The sequence below is a fragment of the Desmodus rotundus genome, chromosome 13 (genome assembly GCF_022682495.2).
Source record: "Desmodus rotundus isolate HL8 chromosome 13, HLdesRot8A.1, whole genome shotgun sequence".
Taxonomy (NCBI): Eukaryota; Metazoa; Chordata; class Mammalia; order Chiroptera; family Phyllostomidae; genus Desmodus; species Desmodus rotundus.
The window spans coordinates 66,263,099-66,285,981 of record NC_071399.1 but is presented as its reverse complement, the minus strand read 5'-3'; the positions used below and the strand labels follow the sequence as shown (position 1 = coordinate 66,285,981).

At 36.0% G+C, this 22,883-nt stretch overlaps 1 protein-coding gene across 5 annotated transcripts in view; it reads left to right on the top strand.

Moving 5' to 3' along the window:
- PCDH9 (protocadherin 9) overlaps positions 1 to 22,883 on the top strand; it is an 859,618-nt gene that overhangs the window by 527,293 nt on the left and 309,442 nt on the right. For 3 of the 5 annotated variants that reach the window (XM_045201931.2, XM_053916452.1, XM_045201928.2), the window contains one exon: positions 18,371 to 18,572. In XM_045201931.2, the coding sequence (XP_045057866.1) occupies positions 18,371 to 18,572 (202 nt within the window). The remainder of the gene's footprint in view (positions 1 to 18,370; positions 18,573 to 22,883) is intronic. The other 2 variants (XM_053916454.1, XM_045201937.2) reach the window with 1 other exon arrangement.

Here is a 22,883-nt window from a genome sequence, read left to right as displayed (position 1 = left end):
GATGCTAGTTCTTATGTCTATGTTGGCTGTGAGCATTAGTACAAAGCACATAGGATAGTGGTCAGAAAACAATAAAGGCTCAAAAACATTAGTTCTATTTTTTTCTCCTCTTGGCTGCTAACATAGCATTTCTTCAGATCTGAGAAGCCATATTACAAAGTACAGAGTATTCTTGTTTTATGCACCATTAAGAAAATAATGCTATTAATTAAATTATAACTGAACATTTTCTTAGCACATTGATTATGGCCACATCTTGGATCTAGAATGTATGTATTCATTTGTAAGAAAATATCATGCATAAACACATAGGTATTTAAATTTTATTCACAATAAATAATAGTTTTGGTGTTATAAATTTTAAAATGACTCATTTTAATCGTATAAAAAGATGAAATTGATACTCCATGTGAGTACCTGCATGCGCCTGTGGCATAAAGGACATGGACCTAAAAGTAAATTAATTAATAAAGGATCATGACTAAACCAGGACCTTAAGAATTGCTTATTCTATATTTAAGCAGTGGCCTGGGGCAAATGACTGAATAAACTGTAAAAATTATATGTACCTCTTAAACTAAAATTATTTTGTTTTTATTTCAATTTGGGAAGTTAGAATAGATGTAAGAAATACTTGCAAATTAAATACAGCTCAACCAACCAACTTATCTGATGTGTTAATTCCCAAAACATATTTGATGCTTATAAATAACTTGAGAAAACAAAGACCTCTCAACAAAAAGAAATGCAAGCATCCGAAGTCTAGCAAAGGCAAGGTTTTCTTATAGATTTCTTTGACATGCAGGCACTAATGTAAGTGACATTAGACTCATAGTAGACACCAGGGTAGACAGCTCATCCATGTAAGTGGTGTCACTTCTCACTCACAAATGTGCCCAGAGGTTTGTGACGCCTTTTCCTGTCCCACTGGCAGAAGAAAGTATCACGGCAAGTATTTTCACAAATTTTTGGAATATAATACACACATATATATTCATATATACACACATCATTCAGATCTACTGGATTCCAAAGATTAATTCAATACCGGATTTCAGATTGCTGTAAAATGCTGCACCAACAATGGGAATTTTGTTTCAAGTTCCATTTGGAGTCAGAAAGTTCATAGTTGTTAATCTGGCAAGAGCCGTTCTTGTGATGTCGTCTGAGCTGCCCAGAGGCTCCTTGCCTGCCAATCTCTCTGCTCTCCTACTTGGCATCCTTCCTGAAACCGCTCGGGATAATAGCCATGTGAGTCCCACATGATTAAGGGACTTTATGTGTAGGTGGACAGATGCCAGGTGCCTTCCTTTCATTTATATTAGCCCTTCACCCAGAAAGAGCAGATGCTGTGGCAACTCAGGAAGAGATGTTTGTAGTTAGGAGAGGCTAAGGGACTTCTCATAGGAAGCTAAAATGATCCACACAAATGAGCTGGGTATTCCGCAACTTGTTTGAAGCTGGAGTAGAAGCTCATGTAAATGGCTATCACGTTTTAGCTCCATTGATCTCTGTGTACTTTAGTCTGGGCCGTGAGACAGCCTAACGAATTCTAATGTAGTAGGTGGCCCAGGCACACAAGTGTAATTAAAATGCACATAGGACTTTGCTTGCAGAAGTTCCTTTCTGTTGTTTTCTGTTTCTTAGTCCTCTGTTGACTTGCTCTTCTGGAGCAAGAGGTAGTTCTCCCCTCTGCTCTCTCTCCTTTAAGTGTTCAAGTGCTCTTGCTTCCTTTTGGGAATTCAAGAAAGCAACAGCAACTGTCTTGCAATTCACCAGGTAAATGGCCAAATCTGTCATTTGTTTTCTCTCTGTGTAGAGGGAGATGTACAGTGTACCTAACCATCATAACAAGTCTCAAACTTGGGATTTTATAAATATTCATCTGATTTTTTTAGCAGATTATTCTCCTGTTTATGGAAAGCACTTTTACGGGATCATTCATTTAGAGGGTCCTCTTTCAAGGGACTATGTAAGAGGGGATTTTTAAAATGCCCCTCCTCGTCTACGGCCCTACCACCCTGAACGCGCCCGATCTCGTCTAAAACGTGCTCTTAAGCAGTGTGTGCCCCTGATGTGTGCAGCAGGCCCACAGTCCCTTTCGCAGTAAAAGAATACCACTTATTAAAGAAAGAAAAGGAAAAATGCCATTAGCTTTCAGAGGAAAAATGCAGATTTTTTTTCTTTTAGGAGAACAGAGTGCCTAACCAAATTTGTTTGTCAAAGAGTAGCCTGAATGCAAAGAAGCAGGAATTTTTCTAATTAGAATGTAGTTCCAGAACCCTCTGATGGTGTCTTAGCTCTACTGAATCTGGAAATTTCAAGCCTTTTCTGTTAATTAACTCAATTCGTTCACACCGGGAGGGACAGGGCTCCTCACCTCTACGCTGTAATACCACACTTTGAAACCAGTGGGTCAGTGAGGCTTCCACCACTGGGCTCGTGTGCACAACTGGCTTTGTTCACTGGCAGGCTCAGCCAAGTAAATGGCCTGCTGACAAGCATTTAGCTTTGGTTTTACTTTTTTTTTCCTTTCCTTTTAAAATCTTTTATTTGTTTTGCCAACATGCCTGCTTTCCTGGCACACCTGCTTTCCTCCTTAGATACTGTTAGTTCTCTCAGAATCAATTGCGAGCAGCTTGCAACCAAATGCCTGATTAAAAAGTTAGCAGACCTTGAGTGCAATTACTTCAGCTCTATAGCATTCAGGCATTAAACCCGGTGTTAATTGTTTCTCATTTTTGTAACGATCCTTATAATAGGATAAAAACAGAAGAGATTATTTCTTGTAGTCAAAACAGCAGAAAATAAAGTCATTCACTCTGATTAATCATTGCAATATGAAATTAAACACTATTAAGGGTAAATACATTTTAGGATACTTTTTGATTCCAGCAAAAGTCATCAATCCTTCTGTTTCACAATGTATCTACAAGTTGATATTACAATAAATTACTCATCCAAGCCAAAGCCTTACATAGTAAATAGCTTCGAATATAATTAGTTAAGGACGTTCATATGGTTTCTGAGCACTATTTACCTTTATTCATGTTTATCATAAATGCATATTCCCTCGATCAATCACTTTATGCTCAGAGTGGCTTATATTTTCAAATAAATTATAATTTTTAGACATTTAAACTAAATATTTTAAAGGGCTGACTTGACGTAAAGAGAAAGCGTATTAAGAAGATTGTGGGAATAAATATTTTATCCAAAAGTGCCTTATTCCAGCCTCTCATAGCACTGAACAGATTATTTAAGATTAGAACTTTTTTTATTTAAAATTCTTAACATTTTGAAAACAAAGAGATGCTTGAAAGCATCTAGTTTTTATTCTACTCAGTTATTTTATGCATTATTATTATTATTATTATTATTATTTAAATGTATGATCAGGAAACTGAATTTCATCATTTGTCAGGGGTTACTCAATGGGCTGAACTGGTTTTGACTGTTGAGGTTCAGGCTGTGATTCTGTATTTTCTTTCATAATTCAAGGGTCCTTTATGACAGAGTTCCCTGTAGTCCCCAGAGACGAAGACCTTGTGGGCAGGCTATCACCTGTTGAGTGGCTACCATAATGAAAATGGTGGAAATATCTGGGCAGACAATGACGACTCCTATAGAGTTACTTTCACTTGCATTTATGTATTCTTTTTTAATTGTTAAAAAATACAGAGTTTATCTACTTTTTTTCCCCATCTGCTAATTCATTTAAGTTTTCAGTATTATTTTCTCAACAGATGAGTTTCTCCTTTTAATGTTTAAAACAACCATGGCAGTTCTTTTATTTTGACACTGTCAGTAAGGACCAGAAAGTTTTATGATTCCGTATGTTGTTAGATATTTTCATCGAGTAGGTAGTTGAGTGCGTGTCAGGTTGAAGGGTGACACTGGGTACTACATAGATCAAGTCAAATAAGAAGGGATTCCTGACCTGAACGAATTTCTGCATCTTGTTCTGATTTGTCCTTATTTTCTTCATTTATGGTTTTGATTGTAATTGCAGATAAGAAGCTGAAAATACACGCTACCCCCCCCCCCAAAAAAAAACCCCTGAGATGAACAAGAAACCGTTGTAAAGTACCCACCATTTTAGGGACATAATAATTAAACCCTGAAAGGATAAACATCACTGTATCCATGTTTATGTTAATGTATTTAAGTGGAAGTGGTAAAAATGAAGAGATCCTCAGAAACATTGAAAAATTTGCTTCAGTATCTTCTAGAATTTTTAATGTTAACACGATTTAGGGGTTATAGAATTTGTATTTAACAGAAGAAAATAGGAAAAGTGTAAGAAGCTACTTCTGGAGAGTTATGATTTCCCATTTTTGCATAGGATTATCAAATAGTAGGACTATAAATTAGAACTTCCCAGTATCACCCACGTAGCCATGCATGAACCACCCCATCCCTTATCGGAAGTCTCCCCTGGGTGTGTTGGGTCCTTCTGGTATAGTCCTACTGCATCTGACTTTCTCCTTCATAATATCTAACGCATTTATAACTACTTGTTCCAATCCACTGATGTACTGATTGTAAGCCTTAGGAGTGGAGAGACTGCGCCATATTTGATCAACAAGATCCTCTCAGTATCTAAGACTGCCGGATAGAGAGTATTTATCTAGGAATTAGCAGTTTTTGTTAAATAGCTGAGGAAGGAGCTCTAGGGAATCTGTTAAAGACATTCTATCTTAGCATGTATTTTGCACACTTACAAATTCTTCTAATGGCATAGTTTCAGAAGTGTCCGTTTTACAAGGATTAATAATTCAGATTTCCTTGCACTCTGTTTTGTGATGTACATCTCTTGCATGCAGTTTGAAGCCCAGTAATGCGATTTGTGACTAGAAGAAGTTGGAAGATTTTTGACATATATCACTAAACTAGATTTAATCTCCAGTTGTTAATTTTCAATTTCTTCTCTCACCAGAAGCACTACCACTACGGTGGTACCTTTTTGTTTTAACAAAGTTGCTCTGCAGACATGAGGAGAGATTATGTGCATGTGGGAGTCAAACAGCCACGCTCTGGCCCTGAAAGGACTTTCTTGTCTCAGGGTTTCCCAGGAACTAAAGTCGGTTAGCTGCCGTGTTTGATCAGTTATCACCCAAGCTGCAGTTCCAGTGAAAATCTCCAAGAGTTTCGTATCTGTGAAAAGTTAGTGATCAAATGAGACAACTGAACTGCATTCTCTATGTGCTTTTTCAGTCTGGGAAACCTGAGATAAGATGCTTCTGTAGACACTGAGCTCTATGATCTGTTCCAGGGAAGGCACAACCATTTTTTAATTCCCTAGGTACCATTATCTGTCTTTCCCCGTCTGTCAGGCTGGGGCATGGTGGAACACGTCAGAATTATCTGCTGGTATGAGGGACATTTCATTTCATCTTTATGAAGTTAACCCTTTCAACTATGTCCCTAGAAGTGTCAAAATTAGTTTACATTATTGTAAACTACAAATTAAAATGTCTATTTAATGGAGAACCTTTAAAAGGTTATGTTTTAAATTTATTAAAAAGCAACAAAGGACAATTGTAGACCAAAACTTACAAATTTATGCATGCAGGGATATTTTTGAAATGCATATAGTTATGCAAATATAGAACCTCTCAGGGATAAATATAAGAATGATAATATATGAGTATTGCTGTCACACACACACACTAAATAAACACACTAAATAGAAGTAAAATTCAACATAATATGGAACTGTGCCGTTATCTTTTAAATTCTTTGAAAATGGCCTGAAATTCTCTTTACTTTGACTAAAAAATATTTGTCTACCTGTTCTCCCTGTTTAATCTTCAGATTTTTAAAAATATACTTTACTTTTAGAGCAGTTTTAGGTTTATAAAAACTATACACAATATACAAAGTTTCCATATATATATTCTCTTCTTGAACAGTTCCTCCTATTACTGTCTTGCATAATTGGGTATATCTGTTACAATTAATGAACAATATTGATGTATTACTATGAACTAAAGTTGATCGTTTACATTGGTGTTAGCATTCTTTTTATATATTCCAAGTAAAATAATTTTTCTTTCAAATATGTAATTGTACTTTTTCTCATTTTATTAAGTACACGCACTTAAACAATTGTTTAAACAATAATTTTATTGAAAATAATTGATTCTATACTAGCAGTTGGCCCATCATTTTAAACATTTTGTACATGGGATAATGTGTTTCTGTCTTTTAAGATCCTGCATATAAACTTTAGAAAACTTAATATATATATTTCTTCAAGCCAGAGGCTGTTTACTGTCCTTAATTTTAATGTTCAGGCTAACTGGTACTATATAGTAAGTTAAATTTTATGTGCATTTCACTCTGAATTCATCTTTCCGTATCTGCCCCAGATAAAAATTAGGACTTTGTGGGTACAGGCTTTGAATCTTGGTGTCAAGCAGACTTACAAATGTTTACTTTCTTATCTTCAACAAAACATTGCTGTGATTTCTGAATTGTTACTTTCTGGATTGCTGTGTCCACATTCGGAACATAATATTTGAAATTTTATCTCTTCAAAAGTAACTACATTTTTCCGAGTGCAACTCATTATTACACTGAGGCTACATAAATCTACAGAAGCTTTTTTTATGCGGGGGTTTATATTTGTAGACATGGATAATAAATTATCCCCAGTGCACCAATAACTGAGATCGGCGGCTTGGTAATGTTTTCAAAGAAAAGAATAAAAGCCACAGGGCAAGTAGTGATTATTACTGAGATGTGGGAGTGATTTTTGTTTCAATGTCAGGCTCAAAGTCGCAGTGATGGTCCGGAGTAATAGGTGGATATATAGATTTTTTTTTGGAAATAAACTCCAGCCAGTTTGACTATTCAGAACAAAGGCCAGTCTACGCAGGAGAAAAGAGATATAAAATCTTACACATGTTTATTCCAACTGGGTAGTTTCTCGGTTTTTTTGAGATCATTATAATGGTTCTGATTCTACAGAGTAGAGTAGGTAGTTACATATTACATTTTTCAAAGCACTAGAGGCTTAAAAATTTTTCCTCCAGCTTATCAGGGCATCAGTGTTTACACTCTGCTAGATAATGCTTCTTAATACTTTCAAAAATATTTTGATGTGTTTCTCATATTCAAATGATACAGATGTACTGCTCAGTACATATGTATCAAACTTGTTTTTTAAGCTTTTCCTCTGATGTTTGTAATTCGAAACCCCTTAGGAAATCCATCACCGTTCCTCTCATTCTCTAATACCATACTGCCTACACTGTTCTTTCTAAATTTACGATCCAAAAAGAACATTCTTGTATGTGAGCTGGGAGTAAAACTAGAGTGATCTTTATCTAAGGAACGGAAACTGTGCCCTCAGTAGAGAGCTGTCCTTCAAATTTAGCCCCACTCAAGGTATTGGAGCTCCTCCTTTGTAATGGCCCCCAGAGATAAGATGTAAGCCACTGAGTAAGATATGCTATATTATTTTGCAATCTCTCCTTTTTAATATGCTATTATTCACCACTAAGAATGGCTTTTAGTTGTTTCGAAAACAAAAATCAGATCAGAAAGGGCAGATTATGATCACCTGAGCCTGTGCAATGTGACGTCATGCCGGCTCTAAAACAAGTCAAAAACACAGACTCCAAGATATTTTAAAATATACTGGTATCACTGGTAAACTCTCTAGATTTTAAATACTCACTCCTTGAAATAATTAAATAGATATTATATACAATTTATGTTTATTTAAAAAGCACTTTTCTCATAATCACAATTTTATATGGTAGGTTCTTCACTCAGTGAAATATTATTATTAAACAAGAAAATTTTTTGTCACCAGAGAAGGCTACGTATTATATGGCACTAACTATTACCAAGAAGAGACTGTTTCAGAAGGTAACTTGTGGTAAAAGAATTTGTCCAATCAATGCTTCCCTCTCATATCGATGTTTCTTTTTCTCACTCCCTTCCTTCCTCTCTAAATTAATAAAATATATTCTCATGTGAAAAGAAAATCTGTCTACATTAATATAGGTTTTCTCAGATTTAATTGTTTGAATTGGATTTTTAAAATTAGTAAATAAAGCAAAGATCTCAGATATCACTGACAATTTCCTTGTCTCAGAATTGAAGAAAATTTGCATTCTGAGAGGGTAAGTGTGTCTGTCTATATGAATTAGAGTTTGTGTGCAAGCTTATCATAGATGCATGTAAATACACATACACAATTTTATGTGTACATGGTATCTACATTTTTAAAGTATCCTCATGTTCTTCCTATCTTACTCTGAAAAAAAAAGAAATATGACTTGAATTTCTCATGTTCCTAATCAAAATTTTCCAACTGCCAACAATATTTTTATGAAGATCTTTTGAGAACTAAAAGAAGACCTACTTAGAAAACCCTTGTCTTTCACAAGGGTTTTTCACAATATAATTACAAAGGATAAATGAAGTTCTTGGTCACTTTTTTTAGTTTGATAGTTAATAGAGACAGTGTTCAGAGGCTAGCCAGCTGATGTCAATTGATCTGTCTCTCATTTATTCCCTGTGAGATTTTTTACCAGTGAGTCCAGGAATTCACGTTAAAGTTCAAGGATGCTGGTTTCTTTTCCCTGTGGTCTATGTGGACAAAGTCAACCCTCTTCCTCCCCGCACGTCCTAGCCTGTCTCCATTCTAGAAAAGCATTTCTCAATGTGTATCATGTGTACAGGAAAGCCTAGAGGAGAGAAGTCAATACTTGATCAGTAGCATCATTGTGGTGTTTTATTCTGTACACAGTTCCGTGTCTTCTGAGTGTAACTTGGAGTTTTGCCAATGTGTTGTGAATTGTGTTCCAGTATCCACCTTCTCCATGCAAATCACTTCCTCCATCAACCTGCTTATGAAGATCTGGTTCTTTCATATGACTGTTTGGGGGCTCCTATCATTTAGTGACTGTTTTATTCATAGTTAGATGACTCTCTTCATCTACAAATCCTATGAACTACAGACTAGCAAGAGGTTCTTCCTTGTTTTTGCTGAGGATGACAAAAGGCTCTGCTTTCATTATAACCCATGGGCTGCCAGGGCTAAATATATATTACAGATTTTAGGACTAGTTCAAAGAACTTCCTACTCCTTCACTGTCTCTAGAACATTTTTTAATTTTGTCTTTTATACTACAAAAATAAAACCAAAAAGTTAGATAAATAAAATCAAACTGCAGTGTTGACACAAGATCAATCAGAACAGATCACACTACAATCTCAGTGCAAATTAACACTCCTTTAGGAGGACTTTTAAACAACCATATTGCACAGGAAGTGTCTCTTGGAGGATTTCTACTGATCACTTCAATCCCCCTATTTGTGTTTCGTCCTCCAACCTAGAATAACATCATCTGTCCACTAAAAGCATGAATGACTAGTTTTCATTCTTATTAGGTAATTATGACCTTGCACCTGTTCAGCAATATACAGGGGACGTTTAAAATGTGTGTGTGTACATGTGTGTATTTGTGTATGTGGTGTGTATGAATAGTTAAATTCTATATAAAGTCTGGGCTGCCTACTAAAGGATATGTTGTTCTTAAAGAAAATTTGGCCTATTTTTTACGTCTTATTTGTATTGAGAATTATTAATTTGACTGCAGGAAGTGCTAGGGAGATGCCCATCACATCTTTTGTTAATACTGCTAATACTGCCTGAGATGAGTTCTTGAATCCTAGACGCCAAATCAGACTCTATTTCTGTTATTGATATTGACAGATCAGGCACGTATGTTTGAGTGATTATTCATCATCCAAAGAGAGACTCGCTTTTTTATAAAAGACCACATGCTCTATCGTGGAGTCTATATATTCACCTAATAACAGTGATGTTTACTGTGATTTCTAATTAAGTTGCTATCACCAGCATGTATGCTGATTTTGTAAATATGGTGAGGGCGTACTTCCTTTGTCACATGGATTTGCTCATACTAGAAAACTAAGTTCGAGAGGACTCTTGCTGAGTCCTTTCTTCCCTATTTCTGAACATGTAATTTATAGATACAAAAATTCTGCTTGTAGATTCAGGAGCAGCTGTTCCTGTTTAATGCAGTCATTTTATATTTTGTGTGCTCAGATAAAGTGCTGCATCCCTCCTGGGCAACATTTAACTGTGAGAAATAAGTTGAGGGTGTTTCTGATAGCAGGAACTAAATAAGAATATAAGAAGCAAAATAGCCAACAATGCTGACAATTCTTAATCCTCTCTGCTTGCCTGGGACCCGAGAGGAATCTTCAGGGTGGGGTGATGCCACTGAATGAAGAAGAATTTAATTCAAAATCTTTTCCCTTTCTCTGCTGTCCCTGCGGGGAAGATGATGCAGGAAAGAGATTCCTTTTTATGTATGTTTCTAATATGTATATTTAAGCATCAAGGCCACACTTGAAAAGAGGAAAAAGCATATCCTTTTCCCTCAAGTTTCTTAAAGCTATCAATTGTTTTTGCACAAGAAGAGAATGCTATCTAACTTTCCCTCCTATCCTACTGAGACCAAAAGAAAATGAAAATAAAATTACATTAAAAATTTCATCACATGTCATTAATGTAAGTTTTCCTTCCATAGACACTCTTAAGAGGTATTCAATGCACTTTATGAAGTATTAATGCAAAAAAGATAGGTCCTCACTTTGCAGAAGTCATTTCACAATGAGGCACGTACAAACTAAACAGTCTGTTTAAGTTGATGTGAGTTCCCCACACACATTGAAACAGGATCCCTAAGCTAAATATGCAGGTGAGTCGTAAAGTTGGAACAAAACGGGGGGCAGCTTTATCCCGAAATGAAATAGTTGCTTAGCGGCAGGTAGGGACTGGTGGACAGAGTAGTAAGTGTGCTACAGGTAAATACTTCCCATTCCTATGAAAACGCTACTCAACTATATATGGCCCATTACCATCCTCACCTTAGTCCATCTTTTTGTAGCATAGATAGCAATAAGAATATTTTATAAAATAATTTTGAAGTTGCTGACACTGTTACATCCATCACCAATGGTCAGTGAAGTTGTTACACGTGTTTTTCAAACACAATCTGAGCCTTCCCATTTGTTTCTAAATATTCTAAACTGTAAACACGGAAAAGGGAAAAAAGGAAAGACTGACAGCTGTTAATCATGACTGTTAATCATGTTTCGTTTTGCTACTTGCTTAAACCAGGGCTGCACTCCTGGCAACCTTCTTGCTGGGGAGACAGAGAACTTTTCCTATGGAGAAGCACCTTTGGCTGATGGATAAAGATATTAATTTCTACCGCATACCCATTAGTTGTCTTAATTCAATTCTGGATAAGTTGCTTGCATCCAGTAAATATTCATAATATGCTCATAAAATGTCAAGTGTATATGTTATCAGTAAAACGTGCTGTCTTTGTTTTCATCAATTCTTACTGAGTTGTTAACATTTTCCTAACTACCAAGATAAAAAAAAATGTGTTTCCCAAGGGCATGAAAAGTGGCCAATGATTCTGATTTAAGCCAAGAATAGCCTGCTCTACATGTTGTTACTCTTCTACCTTTTTAATTTTTAATTTTCATAAATTGGGAATGGATTACAATCCAAGGATGGTAACAGACCTGGGGGTTGTTTTGGCATAAATTCAGAATGCACTCCTGTTCCTTCTTTTATCTCCCCAGATTACTGTTGATTAACACACTGAAGGTCTCTCTTTCATGCACCAACCTTGCCGACATCTGCATAATTTGCAAGAATTAGAAGGGAACCATATTATACAAAGATGGCACAGCTGCTGGCCAAAAGCATCCTCAGAACTGATAATAGTTTAATGAAATTCTACTCTCTGGGAAGTTGTGGGATATAGTTTTGGTCTTGTTCACCATTTTATTCTGCTAGGATGTTGTCTAGCATATAGTAGGTGCTCACTAATTATTTATTAAATGAATAGATGAATGAATGGTTAGTTTTTTTAAGTTGAAAATCAGAAAATGTGGGGTTTGTTTCCCACTGCAATTGATACAGACAAGTCACTTTACCTTATTTCATCTGAAGACACATAAGAGATTCTAGGAATAGATTACTCCTAAATAATATCCATCTAAAAATGAATTCTACAATAGCAGAACCATTTTAATGTTAAGCACTTAAAATAAAAGAAAAAAGAATAACCCAGTGTATAAGTTAAAGATGATAAAATGACTCAGAAATAATTCTGAGTTCTTCAAATATTTCATTTATCATCAGTGAGTTTGTCCTTCAAAACTGCTCCTTATTTTCAGCAATAGACCCCTTTTACTGATAATTACTAAACCATAAACCCAGAATCTTTTCTTGATTCACTACTTTGGTACTCATCTCTCTGAGTGAAGAAGACTGTGTATGAATTAACATTAGTTTCCCTTTAGCTGAGCCTCCAAGTAATATCAAATTAAACTATAACCATATATTGCTTTGTGGGATGCCTTACTGTCTAAACCACTAAAAGTTTTGCTCAATTCTGGTTTTATTAAGAGGAATTATTGTATACATTAATTGTAGATGGCTAGAGGCTATTGAGAAATTTACTATTTAATTGAATTGGTGGTTTTAGCTGAAAATGTGTTTGTCATTTAAAAATTCCTCTTTGCATAGCATGCAAATACTCATAACTGTTATTGCAAACATTACAATTAAAATGTGCTCTCTTAAGAAAGATCAAAATGTTTCTAATTAATACTATAGTAAATATTTGTATTAAGTTCAGTTTTCAGTCTCTAGATTTTTAAATAATCTTTGGGGTGATTTCTATGCTAATTTTAGAAGAGATGTACAGGGTCTGGCAGAAGAAACGTCTGCGTGGGTGTGGTTGGTTGGGTAATAATATAGGTGTAATAATTTATAGTTTTCATTTGAACATTTCCTCTAAAATGTAATATGGTGTGCTTGAATGTGATATTATTATATTACAGAATTACATGCTTATAATTTTGTAATAAAAGGTTTTGTAATAAAAAGGGGTGTTATTTCTGCTGGGCCTTGTATATGTAGGTATTGTTTAAAAAAACATATATTCATTGGATTTAAGGCAGAGATAAGGCAAAAACAAGTTTACATATGAAATTTTTACACAATTTTGTCTTCTATTTCATTATTAGTATGGTTGCTATGTATGTGTATGCCTGTGTGTGCGTGTGGATTATTTAGTGATTAGATGGGTAGATGATATATTATTTCTTAACATGGTTTTTAGTAACTAAATCAGAATTAGGAATATTTCCTTTAAAAGATAATTAAACAATTCTCTATGAATATAACTATATTTAGACAATACCAAAGGACTTTTTTCTATCTCCATAATATCAATTTAAAATTGTCCAGAGAATAATTATTTTAAATGTCAGTCATTAACTGGTAAATGTGTTTATCTGACTTATAATAACTGGCTTAGTGTCAGATTCTGATAGTTATTTTGCCATTTGAGGAGACGGCATGGGATTTTAATTGCAGTACTTAAAAAGGTAGTAAAGAAAGTAGAGACTGAAGGTTAGAATAACAGAGAAACTATGGAAAGAATATTGGACATTCTTTAGCTCATGAGAAAACTCACCTTCCATCACGAGATTTTTCCATTCTCTTGGACTAAATTCTAATATATTATGAGATGAAGAGGAATGCTTAAGATTAGAGTGTTTTATTATTACAAAGGCAATGCATAATTAATTTAGTGGAGGCAAAATAGTAAGATTTTAAAACACCTTAATTCCATGAGCAAACGATACCATTTAAACAGGCGATGTTCGCACAGACAGCAGTTGATATACATTCACATATGAAAGCACATTAACAAAAATGCAATTCAACTAAGCAAACTCTTTACTAACCTGAGTTTTACACTTAACAGTAGATTACAAATATTGTCCATGTTCGTTAGCATAATTTTAAGTATTGTGAATAATTCCACTTTATGATATTACATAATTTATTAACCGCCTATTAAACATTTCACTTTTTTCTAAATTTTGCTATTTTATACAAAGATAAAATGAGCTTTACCTCTAAATTTTAACACACAGTAATTTTTCTAGATTAATGGGTTTGGAAGTGTAAATTTGAATGTGAGTATTCATTGGTGAATACTATTCCACAGCAGTAAGAAACACACAAGAGAAGCATTCAAGAAATGATTGGCATATCCTGGGTGACTCATTGCTTCAGGGACTCTTGAAGAACATGAGGCATCTTGAATTTCCCCTCTCTTCCTTTTCCACTAACCTGTAAGGAAAAAAATACTGTATAGGTGCTTGATGATGTTTCATAAAGCATCCCAGTGTGGCACCTTTCAGCTCGCAGGATCCTGGTCATACCTAACTTTGTATGCTTGGTCTCTCACGCTTGCGTAGAGTACAGAATCTCTCGTGAAAGGTTCACTTGGTCAGCATTCACATAGGCGGCCCTCAGACAAGAAAACGTGAAAGAGCCTCTGGAGTTACTTGTTCCCATCTTGTTCTTCCTTCGGGCATCAGGGGCCTGGAGCAAACCTGTCAGTGGTAAATCAGACAAACAAATGGAACACTCAGGCCATTAACCAGACACAGCTGATAATAATAAATTAATAATAGTAATAATAATAATAATAGTTTCCCATGGGAGAAAATGGAATGGGTAAGAAATAGATTTGGAAAAACAAAATCTAAGTGGAAAGTCTGAAAGGGTCTCCTGATGATGACGTGTTGTCCCAGTTCAATCAGGCAGGATTTGACTATATTTATAACCCAAATTGTACCTATTTCCATAGGAATAACCCAAAAGCAAAATTCCCAGAGGCAATAAAGAAATAATTCTTTCTCTTTCTCTCTTCTAATATACCAACGATCGTAGGTTTCTTGAAAGAATAAAGGAAAAGCCTTCACTTTCTTGGAGGAAAATGCTTGCATTCTGGACTGTTGGTCTTCTTCACTCCTCACTTGCACCCAGGGCAGCGCCCTCTCAGAGGAGGCTCTGAGCCGACAGCAGCTGGGCCCCAGTGTGAGGCATGGCAGGACTCTGCACTTCAGGCAGCTCCCTTCTGAAGAAAAATCCCTTTTCTATTCTTAGGTGAAGGAATCACAACTTTCAAGCTAGCTAAACATTGATAGACGCAGAGGTTAAAAGATAATATGTAGCAATTTCAAGAAGTATAACTTCTTGTTGAGTAACTACTATGTATCAAGTATTATATAACTTCTTACTTTAGTAGAGACTTACAATACTCCTCTGGTAAAGGCACTATTTTTGCTGATTTACAAGGCTGGGAGCTTGTTCAAAGAGATAAGTACCTTGCCATGGACCAGTCTCTGCAGAGCAAAGGCTCCCATCCAGGGGGTGGGGTTTTGGCTCTTCACCTGATGCTATTTGGCAAAACCTGAATAAGTATTGTTGAGTCTTTGGTGCACCCACAATTCCTGTTTCTTAGCACTTTGTAGATCCTCATTCATTTGCATTTCAATGTATTAAAACCTTCCCCTTATATCTACCTTGATATCTCAGACATTCTTCTACTTGCATTAGTCATTAAGATGATAAATTAAATATTGATTTGCTTGCTGAGTTTTCTCAGGACCATCAGATATGTGTTCCAATTCTTACTCCAAATGTATCTTCACCCCCATAGCCTGTTAGACTGATAAACTGTACACAATTGTGCCAATTAAGACTTAAACATCTTTGAATCAAATTAATTAGAAAATATTTTCATAAGCCACAGTATACTTTATAGTGTTTCATTGCAAATAAATGATACTAGGATTATAATTAATTCTTACTAATAAAGTAGTAAAATCATAATATAATATATGTGAGATTGAATCTGTTAAGTTATATTTTTAAAATTTTATGTGAACAATTTTACTTTTTATTGTTAGTGTAATCGCAGCACTAAACATTTACTAGATGCTCATAAGTTCTGATTTAAATGACCGTACTATAAGAACAGCCAGAGTCAGCATACCTGGGGTGGTAGATTTGGGCACTTTTTAGGAGGAAAAAATACTGTAGTTTAAGCAACATTAGTTATATTTAGAAGAGTATCACATATAACAATTTTCCCTTTTGTATCCTGTCATGAAACATACTTTTTAACAGTTTGTGAGTCTTCGGGAAATGCTTTATAAAGTCTGCAGGGTCCTCTGTTCCATTGCTGTTCTCTTTTGTTTTCTACTCCCCCATCTATAGCTCAGAGGTACTCCTCCAGAGTAAACAACAAAGGTATTTTCATCACCAAAATTATGGACTTTTTACTAAGTCCGTCACTTTAAAAGTGATGTGTGACAGTCATGGATTAAGAGCAGACTGGCCATTGTCCTTGATGCTGTATGTATGACAAAAGCATACTGACAGATTAAGGGCATATTGAAACAGAAACAACAAAGAAATACTTGTATTACTGATTTTCCCTAAAGGGTAAAATTCATGTGAGAGAGTCAAAACATTACAATAAAGTAAATGGTAGTGTGACTTTCTCATAAAAAGAGAAATGCATGTCAGACATTAATATTCAAGCTTGGCTTATTGCATAACTCTTCACTAGGCACATTTCAAAACCTATGGAAAGCGGAATGGTGGCCCTGGGATAGCTGTGCGTGAAGGTGAAATGTGCTACAACAGACTTAATTAGCACCGTTTATGATTATAGTTTATGTGATGTAGGCGTCAGTTCATTAAAAATGTAATGAACTATCAAATCATTTTACACAGGTCATTGAACAGCAATAATGTGGTATCAGCTCTTCTCCATTACGACTCTGAGCTGGATTTGAACCAGTGACTCTCACAAAATAGGCTGTGTTCAAATGTCAGTCTATAAAATGTATTTACAGAGTAGCAGCATATCTATTTACAGCATTTTTGTCTCTAACTGCATTTATTGTTCTTTGTGGAGACAATCTATAAATTGTCTCTTAAAAAACACAAATTTTAGGTATCATAAAATGATTGCATTGTACCTTATGTATTTATTATATGTTACATATTTTATTTATATATTCACTGTTTTATTAAATCTAAGTATAAGTGGTCACCTGTGACAGGATGTTGAAAGGTTTTTTGGCTGTTAAAGCAGAATGAAAATTAGGCATAATCAGACATGTAGCACAAATATACCACCATCATGTAATTCTGTAATGTCATGAAAGCTTATACCAACCAGCTTTAAATGGTCTCATATCTCATGGATTATATCAACTAAGAGAATATTTACCATGGGAGATATGCACAATATGTGCTCAAATGAACAATTTTATTTCATTAAAACACTAAAATTTCTACATATAAATATACAAGGAGAAAGCCCTCACCACAAAATAGAATTCTTTCCGGAGGGTGGGCCTCTCGCAGTACAGGCTTCCCCTACTAAGGCAGCATTCTAGGAACCCACCTGTATCAGTGTGCCAGCTGGCATTGTTGTGAGAGGCTGCCTACAGCTTCACTGAATTTTTTCCAAAGACTCTTTCGATGTGTTTGTCCATTTCAGGATGAGTGATTTATGAGCGCACCTGCCCACACTGCTCAGAGTGAATGTTCAGCAGTCGTTTGACCAAAAATGGCAGGACCTCCCTGCCCCACCCTCCCTAGTCAACAGATCTTGCCCCTTGCCCCTTGCCTCTAGAGACTTGACTTTTTCTTTGTTTGTTTGCCCTGGATGAAAAAAGTTGTGGAAGGGAACATTTTGCGTATGTGGAAGAGATGAAATGAAAAATGGCAGAAGCACTAAAAGGCATCAAAATCGTTGAGTTCAAAAACTGTTTTGAGCAGTGAAAAAAAACATCCCGATGGGTGTATTGAAAGTGACTAAAGTTTAAACATCTAAGAATAAATGTACAATTTTTACAAGTAAAATAAATTTTTTGGGCTCCCCCTCATATATATATGGTCACCTCTAATAGGAACATTGTAGAAATAGATGCCGAAGTAATGTTCCAAACACCTCTCAACTGGGATAATCTGTAACAAATGACTGGTAGCAATATCTAAGCCAGTGGGCAAGAGTGATTTCACTGCAAAAACAACCTAAAAATCATTAAGTAAACAAAATGTGTTCCTTCGAAAGAAATGGCATGTTACATTGTATGTGTTTGTGCATTTCTGGTTATTTAACATTTTTCTGTAACTTTGACAAGATATTATTTTTTTTTGCCTTCCTAAATTTTCAACAGTTTACCATTAGTTTTTGTTTTTAAGTTATAAAGGATTGAAATTCCTCCTTGCATTTTGTAAATTAGAAATTCCACAGTAACTGGCAAATAGGAATTGTCTAGCTTTGTTCTAAGTTTTACTTACTTGCTTTTGCATTGTATCATTCGATGACAGTTGTTTTGATTTGTGTTCCACGGCGCCTGGTCCAGCGGGCGGAGCGATAACCAGCCTGTCCTGTGGTCTTCTTTGTAGTCGCAGCGCCGCGTTACGTTTCACCTCCCGGACGGTTCCCAGGAGAGCTGCAGTGACAGTGGTCTGGGAGACCACGAGCCGGTGGGTAGTGGAACGCTGATCTCACACCCTCTTCCTCTGGTTCAGCCACAGGACGATTTCTACGACCAGGCCTCTCCGGACAAGAGGACTGAAGCGGATGGCAATTCGGACCCCAACTCGGGTGAGTCCTCTTCCAAACTCGCCGGTGCGGAGTAGTCTTTCATTGTGCGCTTGAGCTTGAAACAGAAATGCTGGGGAAGAAGTAAATGAGTATTTGGGCTTTTTTCTGGTTATGTTGTTGTTGTACTTCTTAAATGTATCAAGTCGAACGTGCATAATATATATTGGTGTTTGGGATTAATCTTAGCCTGTCCATGACCGATGTTGTGTCTCGACCAGCACTGTAGTTCTTACTATCATTGCAAGAAGCCCTTCAGCAGTAACCATCAGGAAACAAAAAAAAAATGCAGGTTTTTTACTTACGAGACCTGGAAATCACACAGCACACCTGGAACCGCACAAGGAGAGGGTGTGGAGGGGGAGAGAGTGAGCTCAGGGTCCTAGGGTTGTGCTTTTATTGGGGTGGAAGGTAGGGCCCTAGGGGAAGGGTAAACAAGCAAGTAGCCCAAATGGTCCGTTACGGAAATCAACAAAGATCTTGAAAACAAAGGAGCCTGCTTTGTGTTGTTGTCTCAACTGCTGGAGAGGCGGGGAGAGCCTGCTGTATTGAGTCGTGTGTTTACTGGAGATAGCGGTCTTTGAAGTGGATGTCTCAGCAATGAAAGCTTAAGCCGGGCACTCATATTGTAGGGGAAAATGGCAGGGCTTGCACTACAATTGGCTATTAAATTATATGTTGCACCTTTATTTTAAACCATTAAAGAAGGAAAAATGCTGTAAGTATAATTCAGAAAGTTGTTTGTTGACAGACATCCTGATGTCAGAGGTGTGAAGGGCGATGTTAACATGTTATTGACAGAAGAGTTAAGTGGAACGTAGTCAATGAAGAAGAATAAGACCAGAATTGTGCCGCGAAATGCTATTTTCCAATGAAGACTTCATCAAATAGTGATTTAAAACGGGTGTGAAGGTTGGTGGTGATGATTTTGGAGGGTTACTTTTTTCTCCATTTCGGTTTCGGGGGACTTGTTTTTAGTTAGTGTGTTGAGCCAGCGGGATGACTGGGACGTGCGTGGCAGAACCTGTCTTCTCCCCAGACCCACATGCCACCTCAGAAACCGTTGCCCACTCAGAGGAAGTCCTGTGGGGACTCTTCCTTGGCCTTTGGAGGGAATTTTGGATAAGGGTTATACCTTTCTTGGTCTTGTTATTATAAAAAATGTAACTGACTAGTTTACTTTTATTAAAAATTGTAAGTACAGTTTAATAAGTGTTATGGCAATTCTGTGACTGCAGTACAAATACTAAAAAAAGCTAAAAAGCACAAAAGCACTTTCTTAACTAGTTCTGTCATGGTAATCGGCAACTGTGTTCTCTGACTTCTGGGATTTTTAAATTGACTCTGTTTCCAGGATGGTGGTGGGGGATCTTTTATGCATATGCACCCCTCAAACTGCCCCCCCATGATAAATGGTTCTCTTCTCTTCGCCATGTAACGTTGTGTTTTCATCTTTTTGCTGAGATTTCTCCCTACTCTAGCCAATGTTGTAGGAAGATATAAGTATATTCCATACCAGCTCTGGGTCTCCTTTCCCGTCCTAGGCCTTGGTCTCATAAGGAACACATAAGTGCCTCTTTTGACATGACATATCCAGAAAAACAGGTCATCTCCAAAGAGGCAACTTTACATCACACAGCCTTTGAGAGAGCTGGCCAACTATTCTCCCCAGGTTTTTTGGTTTTGGTCAGTCCAGGCACCGTTGGATCTAAGTGGTTCCATTGAATCCACCTTTCCCAGGCTTACGTGAAGAGGTCAGACAGGCAGGCCAGCTCTTTCTAAACTGATATTCTAGTGTCCAGCTTCTTCCTCTTCAACTTTAAAACATCCCTCATTGCTGTTAAACCAAGGGTGTCAAAACTGGTTTTCGACTACCTCTTTTGAATGGGGAGTAGTTTGCTCCTCTGGCTTTTGGGCCTCAGCCAAAACAAAGACAGAAGGCACCATTTGAAACATAAGTCTGATTAACCTAAACTACTCTAAGCCAGAACTGTGTCCGATATATATAGCTCCTCCCCAATGACTTAGACCTGGGCACTGCACTGGGCGAGCTTCCAAATGGGAGAAGATAGAAGGATTCTAAAGAAAAAAAAAAGGAAAAATAAAACAAAACAAACAAGAAAATGACAACAACAACAAAAAACCCAATTAAAGCCTGATTCAGGAATCTCAGAGCTTTCACCAATCTAGTCACATGGACAGAGACCCCAGGGGTGAAACACCCTTGCACACTCTAACATTCATCTCACCAGAGTGGCTTCCCCCAGGAAAACCATGGTCAATGAAGTATGTTAAACCAGAACAGTCCTCCTTGGTGAAGAAAGAGCAAGGAGGAGCCCTGAGGCCCCTGGAGACTTACAGAGGTTTTTTTGACATTTAATGGGACTTAAAATTTTAACCTCCTTTTAAAATGTCTGGAACAGAATTAATTGGAATAGCCTAGATATATTAAGAGATTCACAACTAAATGGTAATTCATATTAGGATATTATTATGATATATTATCTTAAAGTTCTTCACTCACATTTTGTAATTAACTCTTGAGAAATTTGTGAAGTGAGGTAGGGTATAATTGAAGCAATAATCTCCAATAGTAATAGTCTTGCTATTTAGATCTAAACTGTTTTCTTTGTCTTCAATGGAGTTTTCTGCCTGTGGTCTAATAATTCTGGAAGAACCATGATTTTATAGCGATCACGCTATATGCATATAAATCACACATCTGTATTTTCTGTAGAGTTATTTGGTATTGCATTTGTATGGATTCCTATTCTTTTCAAATATAAAGATCACAAAAATAATTATCAGAATAAGTCATATTTCCTTAAGAAGTGAACTCATTAACATGAGCATGCTCTCCATGTAAGATTCAATAAAACCGTTAATCCTGAGAAAAGAGCAAGGGATTTTTAATTGATGATTGTTATTTTAAATGAATGTAACTAGACTGATAAAGGAATTTTACTAAGTTAAAAGCAAACAAAAACAATTATATGATCAGATTAGGAACACCTTATTATCACTAATTCAAAATTAAGTCTCAATCTTGTCCTGCTGAGATTCATGAATGGGGTCATTTTTATGTCTGGTATTTCTTTTAATTGTTTCTTTTAAAGTATTTTCTATTGTTTAATCATGTGCAAAATTTAAGATTATATTTCCTTTATTATAATATATAATATAAAGCCCCGTCTGCCCTATGCTTCTGACTCCACTCGGACTGTGTATACATCAGGTGCTAAAATCCTTACTAAAGGATAGTTTTGAAACCTGATGATATTTATGGGTAATATTTGAGGTCGACTTATGAGTCAAGAAGGCTAGTAAATGTTTAAATATATTGTTTATGGATCCCACACCATTACTGTAAGTATTATAAATAAACTGAATAAGTGTATTTATCTCAAACTACTTAAGTATTTGAGGCAGAACACGAATGCAGGAGTGTCTGCCTCCACAGCTTATGCTTTCACGAGTCAGAGAAACTACCTCAATGCCCATCTTTTAAGGCAATGTACAACTCAGCGCAATCGTCACTGTCCCTGAGTTTTAGATGCTGGGGCACTGATCATACTTTTTAAGAGAAAATTTGAGCAATTAGATATTAAGAAGATCAGTTGTTTGAACATTTGCAAGTAAGATGAGCAACTTATAAGAGGCTAGTTCTTCAGGTGTGCTTGGCATTGGGATAAGGAAAATTTGGACATTAGTAGAATACACAGAGGTTTAAAAAGGGAAGTGATTCACATATAGTTATTTAGTTTGTGAGTCAAGAATGAAGCTTGTAGATGCCAACTCCCATTCAGTGCTTTTCTCAGTGGATCAATTTGTCCTATTATGTCCCTTACACCTTTTCCTCAAAGAAAATCTTTATGATTATTCGATTAACTCTCCTCTCTCCCATAAACCTGAAGACTATTTGCTTACTTTCTATTCTCCATGCATAACAGTACCGGGCATGTAATTGGCCAGAAATGTATGTTTGTTGACTAAATGAGTAAATGAATAATTCATAAACATGAAGAAATGCAATGAGAAAAATTAACAGTGTTTTATCAAAATAAAAACAAAAGGAACAAAAACTAGAAAATAATGTATCATGTTAACTGTGGTGATCTTTAGGTTGGAGTATTGATTTCTTTTGAGTTGTTTATATTTTCCACAATTTAATGATAATTATATTTTCATTTTGTAATGAGCCAATATACATGGAAAACACCTGACACAGAGCAGAGGAAATAATTATTCTTATTATTTGTAAATATTCTATATATACATATTCTATATATATACACACACACATATATATAAAGT